This window comes from Drosophila elegans, unplaced genomic scaffold (genome assembly GCF_018152505.1).
Source record: "Drosophila elegans isolate 14027-0461.03 unplaced genomic scaffold, ASM1815250v1 contig_208, whole genome shotgun sequence".
Classification (NCBI taxonomy): Eukaryota; Metazoa; Arthropoda; class Insecta; order Diptera; family Drosophilidae; genus Drosophila; species Drosophila elegans.
Window position 1 is genome coordinate 1,617,230 of NW_024545578.1, and position 13,822 is coordinate 1,631,051.

Consider the following 13,822-nt stretch of genomic DNA (forward strand, 5'->3'; position numbering starts at 1 on the left):
TTATCTCTATGCACATTCCAAATTTGAGCATAAATCAAGTTGGCAGCCCCATCCCCAGCTAATGAACTCGGTTTGTGGTTCAAAGAGTTGTTATACTTGTGCATTTGCCACAGTTATCCACTGTGGCAGCCCTTTTAAACAAGCCAATTAGCAAACTTTTCATTTATCAGAGCTAAAAAAAAGCCTTTGGCCTTTTGATAAGCTCACACCCATTTTTTTTAGACCATTTCTGCCACCCTTTGGCTTCAAACGTCATGCAAATGCTGTGTAGTGGCTGGAAAAACACTCGAAAAAAGGGGAAGAGAAGAAAATCAAACGAAGAGAAGAACGCGGACCGCAAATTTTCCATGTCATTGCATAAGCCGCTTCATTAGCCCAACCAAAAAACGAACGAAAACCACCGAAAAAAATTGTCTCACATCAAACAAAAAGGAGAAACCAAAGGAAAACCAAGAAAATTCTCCAACCGAAAAACAAAAAAAATATCTAAATCATTAAAACATAGAATGGTTTTGGGGAAATGCGGCGGAAAAAACAAGTCAGCGAAGGCGACATGTTTTTGCTTCGTTAATAAACTGCAACGATTCTGACAGGAGGTGGAGGTTATGACCTCAAAAGGGGTGAGTGGGTGGTGGATGGTGGGTGGCTTTTCTGGAAGCCACAAGAAAGACGCCGCCGAAACCGCAAGGCGTTGGGTGAATTCCGGTTGCGGCTGCCAGTTAGAATTTTAAAATGAACCGCAAGAAAGACCCTTTAATAGATGTGAAAGGTATAAAAAACCAGACCGAAAATTGTCAAAAGGGTTGTTAGGAAAAAGCAACACCACCACGTACACCAAACAAAGTGAAACAAAAAGATTTTCTTTAAGTATTTTGCCAATAAATTTAAATCACAGACAGTTGCCCAAGGAGCGAAAAAAAGGGGAAATTGGGGACCAAGGAAGCGGCATTAAAAACAAACAAACGCACAGGATCCAGCGAGTCAAAGTACCAAATAAAAATAAACAAAAACTCAAAGGAGTAGGGATGGCAGAAGAAAAAGCGCGTCAGAAGCCAAATAAAGCGTTAAAAGGATTTATGTGCAAGTTGAGTAGAGTTTATATAAGGACCTTCTTCGTCTTTCACCCCATAAAAGTAGCTTACAGGTGGAATTACGCGCCTTTAAAAAAAGAAACCTTCCCACACTTTATCACCGCACTCAAAGCCTCTTCGGATTTTGCCTTGGCAAATTAAATTTATTCCTTTATATTTATGCTTCACGCATAATTGTAAAACATGATTTACCATCATTGTCGTGGTTGTTTTTAAACAGTTTAATGCGAATTCTTTTTCGCCAATATGTTTTTCGCCATTTTACACACAGCCATGTTGGCATAATTTACGCATATAAACAATAATCTTTTGCGAAAGCGTTGAACATAAATTGTTCATATCCTCAGCTTTTCCCCCTCTAATGGCAAACAGTGTTATTGTCGTTGTTTGTTGCTGAAGATAACTTATAAATCATGTAATCAGAACAGCAAAAAAAAAATGGGTACAGCATGAAAAACTGAAATTGCTTTTTGCTGATAGGAAAAGGGGCTGGAAAAATTCCGGGGGAATGATGTGGAGGATGTTCGTTGCTAACTGGGTGGAATTTCTCTGCTGGCTTTCACAACTCTGTAATTTATTGTGCGTTATATAACTTTATGATTGCGTGGGCAGAGGGTGGCTTAAAAAAAACTCCCACAGAATTGATTTCGAAAGATAAGGGAATTAAAAAGTTTGCATCAATAGTTCTGTGAGCTGTGACAAAATAGTTTGGTTTTTGTTTTGTAAGAATAAACTTATTGAAGTTAAGACAACTTGGTTTTCTGAAAAATGCTGTAGAAAACCATATTGAATAAATAATTTAATTACTAAATACTACCAAGCAGCTTCTAGTCAAATTGAACCACTTTAAACCCTGATAATATCGCTTAAAATTGTTTGCCAACTAAGCAAATACCTGGCAACTGCAAATATTCGTGTCATGACATTGCGTAAACACTTTTCCCTTCCTTTTGCCATCCCAAAATGCATTTCCCTTTCACAGGAATAGTTTAACGACTTTGTTTTACAATAATCTAGGCACCATAACAACAAACCCGATGGAATTCAATGTCAGAAGGCAATAACTTGGAGGAAAAACAGAAAACTGGTGAGGAAAATGCCCTTTCAATGGCAGCGAAACAACAATAATGGTATTGAGTTTAAAACCCGGGAAAGATATATGGAGCATGCACAATTTCCATTTGGTTATGAATAATTCCCTTGTTGGTGTGCACTTGCTTGTTAATATTTCCATTTCCGTTGTTTTATGGCTCGATTCCGCAAGGCCTAGACATCGGTAAGACAAAGGACATACAATATATGCGGGGAGACATTAAAAGGGAGTACATTCAAGTTGAGTGCCCCGCTTTACAAGGACAATAACAAGGAGCAACAGCTTCAAGTGCACGAGCAACAAATGAAGCCATTACATTCACAGCCTTATCGGCAATGTCAACGAGTCTCGTCTTGGCTACCTCACTTTTTGTTTTCACCACCACCCCAACATCTATTGTTTGCATAAAATTGCAATTTACAATTATGAGAAAAACAGTGGCAGGGAAATGATGACAGCGAGCCACGCTTATCAGGGGAAATTTTCGCTTAGATAAGCTTAAACGGCGAAATGGAACAGAAAAAACTTGTTTGCATTAGCTAAATGAGACAAAAATTTGATAAATTGCCTTGTAGTAGGAGTACACAGAGAAAAAAATGTGTCAAATGGAATCAATATATTCTTTAAAAATGTAAAACATAATATTGACCTGTTTAGTTATTTTTGAGCATAACTCCTTTTCCATCAAAACCATTGCTATATTTGCTTTAAATATTAATTTTTTGGTTCGAAATTGTAATTTATTTATTATTTATTTATTTTAAAAAATTTTAGTGACCAAGTTTTTAAGTACTGAATTATTATATATTTGATTTTGACAAGAAATTAGAAGATTATTTAGTTAACTTTGGAGAGTTTCTTTTCTGTGCAAGAAAATATGTTAAATCGAAGTAAGGGAATTCCCCAGATGCAGCAAGGAAAAAAGGAAAAGCTGGGAAAATGGAACTGGCTTCCATAATTAGACACGCTGCTCACATAAGATGGAGGCATAAATTATTGCCAGTCAGTCTGGGCGAAAATCGGAGAGTGAGGGCCGTGGCATCTTATCATTAAATTAGTTTCGGTGGAGGAGGGCAGCTTAAATGAGAGATTATTGCACAAGCGGGCGATAAATTAGGCAAAGCCTTATGAATGGGCCTTTTCGGGGCTTAGATTGGGCTTAAATTTTGGCAAGATGCTTATGAGGAAACTACAATTGTGTTATAAGTAAAAATATATTCCTCTTTTCTTAATGGAAATAGTTATAAAGGAATGTAAAAGTATGCAGCAATACATTTTGGGTCTAAAGGCCCTTTGGATTTATATCGAAAAACGACGTTTACTTTTTTAGTGCCTACTTTTCCACGCTTTTTGAAGTTATTGGGTGCCACCACAAACCACTAAAGTTTTGAAACCAGTTATAATATATATATTTTAAGTTTTAAATTCCGTTTGAAATATTTCAAAATACTATATTGCATACTTTCGGGCACCTTTAAAAGTTATTTTAAGTCTTATAACCTTAGAACAGAATTTTATTTAAGAAAATTGAATAACTCACCTCCATATCTGCAATTTGTCTTGTCAGCGGGTATATTGCCATTCGGCTCGAGTCGGTCCAAGTATTCCTCCGAATTGTAGCCGTTGTATGGAACTTTGTTACCGTGGTTGTGGTGCCCGCCATGTCCACCGCGATGGTGATGGTGGTGGTGATGGTGGTGCGTCGACTCGTCGCCGTCTTCGCGGGAAATTGCTGCAAGAAAAATGGGAAAACAAAGGAAAAAGCCACAGTTTAGTTCGAGTTTTCTTCAGGTTTAGATTTCCACTCCCGGGAAAAACTGCCCTAATTAAATTACAAGAGCCGGCCATTGAGATGTCAATATCCATAAACGCTCAAGTGGCAGGAAAGCCACTTCAGTTTTGGGGGCCAACACACAACTTCACTTTACAGTTTTGCACCCTTCGAGCCATTAGTTTTGACAGTTAACTATAGGTGAAAGGAGGGAGGATGCCAATCAACGCCTATTGGACTGCCTCCCTTTTTTCGGGTCAATATGCCAAGCTCTTTGTGGTTTTTGTGGCTGTGAAACCACAGGCCTGTGGTCCTCTTTTCCTGACTCCTTGCCCTGAATCTGACATTTGCTTCCTGATGTTTACATTTTCTTCCAATCAACTTGAAACCCAAATGACAAATTTGTAAAACAAACCATCAAATTGGAGAAAATATTTTAATGAGGTTTAAAAAACTATTTAAAATACATAAATTAAGCATAGAAATAAAAGCTAAAATGTTGCTTTTATTTTAGAAATTATATGTTTTAAACATATCAATACAACTTAATACCAAGTATATATATTAACAATTTACTCTTATATATTAAATTAACACAAAAATGTATTATTAACATTGACTTGCTAATATTTGTCTTTTCTACTAAACAACGTGAAAAACCATCAATTGGAGAAAATATTTCTATGAGCTTTTAAAAACTAAATTTACATACACTTATAAATACAATTTAAAAGTAATAACACTGATATTCTTATATATAAATATTTGTTTAAGCGTTTAGCCTTCGTTTATTTTGCTAAAACAAAATTACAAATTCCGAAACACTCTAAATTTGGCTTTAACCAAAAACCATTGATAGTCACAGCTCATAAAAAGGAGAATGAGTATAAATGGTCAGGGGTTTTTAGTGGGTGTTCAGGGCAAACATGGAGGGTACTTTGAATGTGCCGAATATGCAAATGAGTCGAAGACGAGGACGACGCTACATGCAAACAAAAGGGTGAAAAAATTGCCTAAGCTTTTGTACAAATTTATATGGCAGCGCTGGAAAAAAGGACACAAAACGGGTGAAATCACGAAGGACACTGGAGAGGCGGTACGCGAAGCTTTTTGCCTTCCAATTTCTAAAACGGAAACACAAAAGGCAGTACCAGCATGTTGGCCAAGTTTACCTGGTCTCCCTGGTATCCCTTAGCCAAAAAAAAGAGAAAGAGGAAAACGCGAAACGAGTCAAACGGAAATTGGTTGGATATTAGCTTACCGCCAACACACATGCAAATCCTTTTTCGGGTGTCCTGGTGAGCCTGCAATTTGCTAACGATATGCACACAAGTGGGCGTGCCAAATTCGCCAAAAAGGGGATTTTCCCTTCGAAAAAGTCAATAAATTGTAATCAAGGAGAGTAAGGCAAAAAAGTACCAGCAAAAAAAGCTTAGATTTCTCATAAAATTCTTTGATTTTTTCCCATTTCTTGTACTCTCACTAATAGTCATCATCTGGCGGCAGACGAAATAAATTATGGCAAGCCATAAGCTGCAAGTCAGAGCAGCAAATATGTTTAATTAATAGCCAGGGCAAATATGCAGCCCAAGGGAGACTAAGACACAAGTTCCACCCTTGTCGCAAAAGGATGATGTCACCACCCACCACACACACAAATCACAAATTACCGCAAATCGTCGCTACAAATAAGCAATTTATTTGCCAACTCAACGGCGGAATGAGGAACACTCCGTTGTCCACACGAAATGCAATGCGAAATGCCCCCAAAAATCATCTTTCAGTCGTCGGTGGGGGAAAAGAAATCTCATAAAGTTGTGCCAAAACACGACGGAAAAGTGGCCGCAGTTGGAAATGCTGGAGTTGGAAATGTAATCAATAAAATATGTTGAACATAAAGTACAAACCAAAAGGGAGTTGGCTGATTTTTTTGAAAAGCGGGGGAAAGTCACAGTACAGTGCTGAGTTATAGAACTATAAATATTTCAAACATATCAACATTCAAATGTGTCGACTGTTGTGAAAAAATGCAAAAAAAAATTCATGCCATGAAACTCTTTTATGTTTTCACGACAGGAATTTTTTCGTTATATTTTAAATTTGTTTAATTTTTACTGCAATCTATCTACAAATCCAAAAAAGATAAATACTTGATTTAAGAAACAATTCCCTAATTTAAGAAGTAATTGAAATATTTAAAATAAAATAAATAAAAAATAACTTATGGCATTTAAGTCAGCCATAATTTTTATGGTTATTTTTTTTCTAATTATGTATGATAGTCCTTTATTCCTAAATATACTGAGTGCAATTAATATACATTTACTTTTCTCGTTATTTTTTGTGCTATTATCTTGACGTTTGGTGTATGCATTATGCAATTCCACCGCAAAAACCCGAGTTGCCACACAGCATTACATCAACTCCGGTTATGTTCTTTCCCCAACATATGAACCACCACACCACAAAATATGAAATAAGCATAATGTGGCAGGCAAGTTTTGGCAGATCTGCCAAGAAAATCTCTAAACTTTAAAAAGTTTTCTACCCCGGGTAGATTTAAAGCGCCGACATCCAAACAAATACCGCTGACGCATGAGTGACAGGACATGGCGAGAACACAAAACTCGGACATTGGCAGGACACCAGGACACGAGAAAAGCCAATTGAACAAAGCTCGCAAATTGCAGGGAGCCCAGGGAAAATTCACAGGACGAACTGGAAGGATATGCTACAGAGTAGAGACACCAGCAGCAGCCAAATTAAATCAAAGCAAAACCACAAAAGGAAAAAGGCCAGCAGGAATGAAGAAAAAGTGCGGAAAACTTCATCGAGTAAATGCAATAAATTTGCAAGGATCTGGAGAAAGAGAGAGGATGAAAGAGATATATGACTGCCAGAAAGAGTGGGAGTGACAAAACCTATTATGCCTGGGGCACATGGAATTCGTTTCTACTTTTATACCGAAGGACTTAACGGGTACTAAAACCTAAACAGCCACCGAAAACTTCCAAAACTTGGAAAGTGTTGAGCTGGCAAAGGATTGGCACAACCTCAGATAACCATAAAATTGGGATCGAAGGAAAACGTCCGATGATTATGACGAGCCAATGGGTAATCAAATGGTTAAGGCTGGGCCTCGAATTTTATGCGATAAGCTTTACTTAGTAAGATGGATATGTGGCTTTGCAAAATGTTATAAGTACAATTAAGGTTAAAATAATACTTAGTCTAACAACAACAAAATCTTTAAAAATTCTGATAAACGTGTAAAATAGTTAAAAAAATGAAAAATATGGGACAAAATCCATAAAAATTCAGATGAATTTGTAAAAGAATGTGTTGATTTTCACTAAATCTTACACAATGTTAAATATGCTAAATATAGAAGAAAAGTACATTAAATATTTTTAAGAGAACTTAAACGAAAAGACTTGAAACCATTTCTAAGGAACTTTATACAAAATTAAAACTTTAAAATATTCAGGAAACTAAAGCAAAAATGATTAGTTTTTTAATTTCTATCCATTTAATCCAGAAAATTACTTATTTTCAACATAAAAAGTACAATTTGTTTATACTTTGCTCATAAAATTCCCCTTTTATATTCTTCTTTTTTTTCTGTGTGTTTACAAAATCACATTTTGCAGGATTAGACGCTACTGAAACCGAATGCTGACCAATAGTAACTAACTCAGGCAGCGCAGACAATAGACAAAATCAGTAATTTATCCTTCAAAATGGCCACCACAGTCGAGAGGAGCAGACAAAGCCAAATCCAATTGAATACTGCGAATCCGAACCTGATGTGACACTTCAAATGCTGACAAAATACATCGCATTAACGTAGCTTCCTTGGAATAGGGACAATGGCAATGCAATTTGCCAACCGAGTCAAATTAAATGTTAAATTTCGAAGGATTGCACTCAGTGTGCTGTGACTGATGTGGTCATGCAATTAAGGCTTTTCGCAATTTAATCAATTTATCAATTAAGCAAAAAAAAAAAAACAGAGCACGAAGAGGACATATTCAGCTGCTATTCATTTCTTCGTTTTTCAGTTTTCAGCTTTCAGCAGCATTCAGCTTCTGCTTTAAAAGGCAATTTCATTAGCATTTCAAAGTGCCGCTTGTGGGTCCTCCTCCCTTTTTACCCATTTTCCCAATTTGCCGGCGAACACAGTCAATAATGTTGTTAATTGCCCTCCTCCAAGTGGGCGTGGCCCTTGTTGAACAATGCAGTTGCGCGTCGGCAATTAACTTTTGTAAATAATGCATAATTGTCGAGCGGAATGTGAAAATAAAAAATAAAAACAAGGCAACAACGGGTGGAAAATATATAAAAAAAAAATAAAAACAAGTACAGCGTCCAATGAACTGTTTAAACATTAAACAACTGGATTCTGGAGGGAAAAGGGAGCGGTTCGCGGTTGATCAGTCTGCCGAGTTCAATTGAATCAGTTGGCCAGACGGTCTGGTTAATTGTTTAAATGATTTGTATTTTCGGGGGCAAAAGAAAGATATTTACATGGCGATGGTGTGTAAAACTGCAGGAGGTTTACCTATTTTTTTATTATTAGTTAATTAGTTAAAAAGTGAGAAACACAAAGCCGTCAGGCATCTTAAACTGTCGAAAGACTCTCAAACTTGTTTACCATCCCATTTTAGTTTGTTCTCAAACTTGACTGTCATCACATTTCGATTTGTTCTTTTTGTTTTCAATTGAATTTTCATGATATAAAGTTTAAAAAGTAAGCAAAATGTGGGGTTAAATTATTCTCTTATCTATTTTTAGTTTGCAATGATTTATGAAAGGGTTATTTTTTTGTCCATTCCTTTAATTAAGTAACAAAGAAGAAGTTGTCTGGCATGTAAGACTGCACAATCGCTCTCAAACCTGATTACCCTCCCATTATAATTTATTCTCCGTGTTCTCAATTTTATAACATTTTTTTTTGTTTTTGCATAGTTTGCTGATGAGAAAGTGCGAATGGAAGGGGTGCATCCATACTCGTTGACGACAACGATGGCTGTGAACTTTTTAATTTAATTAATAGACGCTGCTGCCGCGCCAACAAAAACGACGCAGAATGAAAATGAGACAGACGCCCTGGAAAAACAACAATATTAACGAGAGGAAAAAGGCAAAGTCTAGGGCATTGAATTACACAAAGTTCGGGGGACTCAGAAAATCAGGGGCGGGGAGTTATCAACTAAGGTGTGCGCCACTGCCATGCGAACGCACTTAAAACTTATTATTAATTAAAAATAATTTTTTTTTTGCAGCCGAGGCGTGCGGTAATTTATGGATTCGAAGGATTTAAGGAGCTCAGTTTTTGGCGGCGCACCGCAGAAATGTCAGCCACTCAACCATTGCAGGTGTGCTTACACTGGCAAAAGATCTCAGTCGTTAAAAAAAAATGTAAAACAAATTTAATAGAAATCAGTTGTGTGTTTATAAAATAAATTTCTATGATATTTCTCTTAGAAAAGAAACCTCTAAACCTCTGAAGTTGTAGAATATTGTATTATTTAATGAATTAATTTTTAAATATATTTGTACAAATAGCTAACAAATAAACTTAATAGAGTATTCTTCAGTTAATGTAAAACCTTTTTTCATTACAAAATTACCAACTTTCAGTTTTACTTATTGATATATTTTGTTCAGTGCACTCATAGTTGTTGCTCCTGTTTTGCTCCGTTGTGCCACAATTTTCTTCACTACACAATTAACTTTAATGACTGTAAAAAGAGCCATGTACCGAGGCACTTAAGTGAAGAATTTTCGAGCGAGGGACCACAGACGGCAGACAGTTGAAATTGTAAAATTGTTTGTGGCATTAAGTGCGGTTAAGTGGTTTTCCCAAGGTGTCCTCCTGTCGCCATCGACTTGATTCTTTTTGACAGAAATTGAAAATTACAAACAGGCTTTCATACTTCGTCTTCTATTCGCACATCAAAGTGAGTGAGCTTAAGTCGGTTGCCAGAAACCGATTTATGCTTTTGTCAGCTGAATTTGAATTGGAATTGGAGTTCAGTTTGCAGGCCCCGAGGCCCCGAAAAAAAGAAAGGTGAGCAAAGACGACTTGTAAATCTTGGCCAAACAAGTTAACACTTCTCGGGGACATTTTCAGCAAGGAGTAAGGGTAATGCGGAGCTAGACAGCCACACAATCAGACAGGCCTGTGGGCTATATGAGGAGGATTTGCCAGGAGGAAGGATTTGGAGGACGACACAACAACTGGCAGAAGGTTCAAATGTACGACATCGAAAAGGCGCAAAATATATATTTCTTAGGTCGGTGTTGAACTACTGTAAATACTCTACAAAATTGAGAGGATAACTGGGAATAGTCGGAAGAAAAAGACCAAGGAAGCTCAACATATTTTTAATAATTTGTATTTCTTCCAACAGAACAATTAAACACTTTTCTAGTTCTAAGAAAGAACGAATGAACACTTTTGTGATTCTAAAATGAAATACTTCTCTTGTTACCTTAACTAAGAATTTTTAAAACTTTAATCGAAGTTTTACTAGAAATGTTTATTTGTTGCAATAATTTATCGTAGAGTATTTTTTGTGCGACATCCAAAGAGGCTTCTAACGCAAGAGAACTTCATCCAATTCCTGTCAATTGAACACGCAACATTTGGGGCCTGCAAAAGGATATCCATTGGCAAATAAAATATTTAAGCCAAACATTGCGCCAAGACATGGCCAAATTGAAGGCTCAATAAGGCCAACTTTTCTACACTTGCCAACTCATCCCTCTACTTTATCTAACTTCCTTTACAATTTTCCCATCCTCTATCCCCACTAAACCGTTTTGCAAAAATTGTCAGAGGCCTGTGGCAAACTTATCCTTTGCCATAACAAATAAGAAAAGGAGACACAGAGACCGAGCCTTTTTGGCAAAAATCAATAAATATTTGAGGAGCCGGAAGGCAGGGAACAATCCTCGAGATTGCATTTAATTTAAAACTCATAAATACGAAATGCGCTCTCGCGCTGTCTTGATAATCATAATAAAACAGTGAATAAATTGCTTAAGATATTGCCGTGCAGCGAAAAATAATTTGTCTACGTGGATCTCCCTCTGCCAAAAATCAAAGATGAAATGTTATGGAAAATTATTGAAAATTTCCAAGGGTAATTGAGTGTTAAATGCGAGAGACCCAGCAACGTTCGTGTTCAAGTCATCAAAATGTCAGCAGGAAATAATTAAGAAAATATTTAGCCAGTTTGATGCGAGGCAAATGGAAATTGATCACAAAACTTGAATTGAGCAGCAGTTGCGGGGGGAAAAGCAGACACAATTGCCGCTCTACTTGAGACACTATTCCCAATGCTGGATGGGAATTAAAATAGCTCCCTTACTGTCTGTTAACTTGGCAGATGAGCATGCTCGAGGATTTCATTTGTTGAAGGCTTCAACTTGTACTTCAACTTCAACTTCATCTCCAACTTGACTTGAACTTTCCTCCACTCACGCATATCTTAAATGCACAAAATATGCTGAAAAGGGTTTTCATTTTCCCCCGCCTCCCGCTCTTGGCAAACATTTTTGCAGCAATTTAATTTGCTCCTTTGCATAACAATCAGCGGGGAGCATTTCTAGCCAGGATAATCAACGTTTTCACTCATTATCATTATCAAGTCGCTGACTTTTCTCTGCCATCTCAATCTCCATCCCTTCCATCTATATATACTTTCTATCTGTAACTGGAAGTACCCTCTAGGGTATTCAGCTAATGGCCCGCGGCGCCGGAAGTTTTTTGTGTAGACTCCGAACTTCCCATTTCTCCGGCTCCACTATTTCAAAGTCTATGTTGCACTTGATTTTACAAAATATAAGGCAACGCTTCCAAGCACAGAAAAAAATGATTGCTCATAATAGGTTTAACCAAAGAACTTAGGTAAATAACAGCTAAAAATCATTAGCAAATAAAATAAATTCTGCAGAAAATATGTCGTTCATCTTAAATACTTTTGTTTAATATTTAAGAGTACTTCATCTCTACCGATTTGACATAATAATAAGATATAATTTTTAATTGTTACCAACTTTGACTATTATTAAAATAGTAAATTAATGAAAAATGTTAATGATATTTTTCCCTGTGCATATTTACTCTTTTCCCACTCTTTATCATTTCGACTGGAGTTTGTAAATATGAAGTTTGATAAGTGGGCGGTTCAGGAGGAGAGTGTCTAAGTGTTTGGCCTGGTTTTTTTTTTGGGGGGTAACTTGGCAGCCAAAAATAGAAAGGGGAAAAGTACAAAAAAAGGGTTCCTCCACTTTTGACTTGGTGCAGACGGCAAACGTCGCCGAAAAAGTTTCACTAGGTGCAGATTCTTTATGAGATTACTTTGCTTTGCCAAAGATATGAGAATGGAGGACCCTTATCCTTTAAAATAAGTGAATTTTTTCCTAAGGGTCGGGCACAAGTTTCAACTCCAAATAATAATTCCAATGAATGAAAATGAACATTCCACGAAATTCATGAATCATTAAATGGAATTTATCTAATTAAGTTTGGGGCTTTTGCTTCTTATTTTTTTTAGATTTAAGACCACTGTTCTTCAGTTTCGTTTACCACCCAGTCACGCATTCACCCACACCAAACGTTTTTTGCCATACAACTTTAGCAGAATGCCTTTGTTTATGTTCTCTTAAAATGGCAATCGCTGGCTTTTCTTTGTGTTTTTTTTTGTAGGTTGCCACAAATGTCGTTACGTGCACAAGTTGCGCTTTTAAAATAATTACAAAAGGAGACAAGCTGAGAGTGCAGTCTGTTCTACCTCAGCGGCGGAAAAAAAGAAGGAAAATATGGTCAAAGTTTCCAAACAGCAAAAATGATGGGAAAAATGTGTAGCTAGCTTTTGTGCGATTTTGTGGGGAAGGGGAAAAGTTTGAGAGCCACTGAACGACCAGCTGTTACACAAGAAATGCAAGTCTGAAAAGACTGCAGTATGGCGGTATATATCTATATAGATTGCATTACGACATCAGTTACCGGTTGACTCAAAAAAGAGAGAACAAAATATGAGGCAAAGTGAAGCCAAGTGTGGCTAATGCGAAAAGGGCGGAGATAGGAGGCTTTTGGATTCAGCCTCTTGGAAAATATACTGCCAGCACTTCCTACTACAAGCCAATAACTTCCAAGCCGAAAATATATAAGTTGCATAGGAAAATGACAAAATAAGAACAGCCATGAAGCTTAGTCAAAATGTATTATGCACAGACGATAAAACGTTTTGTATTCTTGGGGCAACCAACAAAATAGGACAACAAAAAATGCAGGAAACAGTAGACAATGCAAAGCCTGAAGCGACGGGCACCGAGGTGTTAATGTTTGGGGTGGCTTTACCTCAAAACAGAGTAGGGGTTCGCATTAAAATGCCGCCAACGCAAGTTGACACTATTTCTTCAGGAAAGAACAGCAAGTACAGGGTTTTCGGGATTATATGCAAGAAAAGATTTTTGCATTTTATATTTAGGTAAGAAATCTTTAGTAGTTTTAATTCTCTTAAAACTCCAAAATCAATGCAGAAGTAATGTATTGTATATATATATTGTATATTTATATATTTATTTTGCTTTCGATCTTGTACTTTATTTGTCACAAATATTTATATATTTATTTTGTCTTTGATTTTTAATGATATTTAGTTCTACAATTTTTCAAGAAGCCAGTAATCGTAGAAAATATTATATCTTATCTATTTTGAATCGTTGTATGTCAGCTAATATTTCTTTCAGTGCTTTCAGCGTTGGACAACTTTCAGTCACGTCATCAGGCAAACATTAAACCAGCAGCAGCCTGAAAACTAAGCTGAACAGAGGCTGGCTTTTGTGGGGGCG

At 36.7% G+C, this 13,822-nt stretch overlaps 1 protein-coding gene across 2 annotated transcripts in view; it reads right to left on the reverse strand.

Moving 5' to 3' along the window:
- Window positions 1-13,822, reverse strand: part of LOC108145824 (cyclin-dependent kinase 14) — a 72,723-nt gene that overhangs the window by 30,093 nt on the left and 28,808 nt on the right. For both annotated transcript variants that reach the window (XM_017271430.2, XM_017271429.2), the window contains exon 3: window positions 3,725-3,916. In XM_017271430.2, coding sequence (XP_017126919.1) covers window positions 3,725-3,916 — 192 coding nt within the window. The remainder of the gene's footprint in view (window positions 1-3,724; window positions 3,917-13,822) is intronic.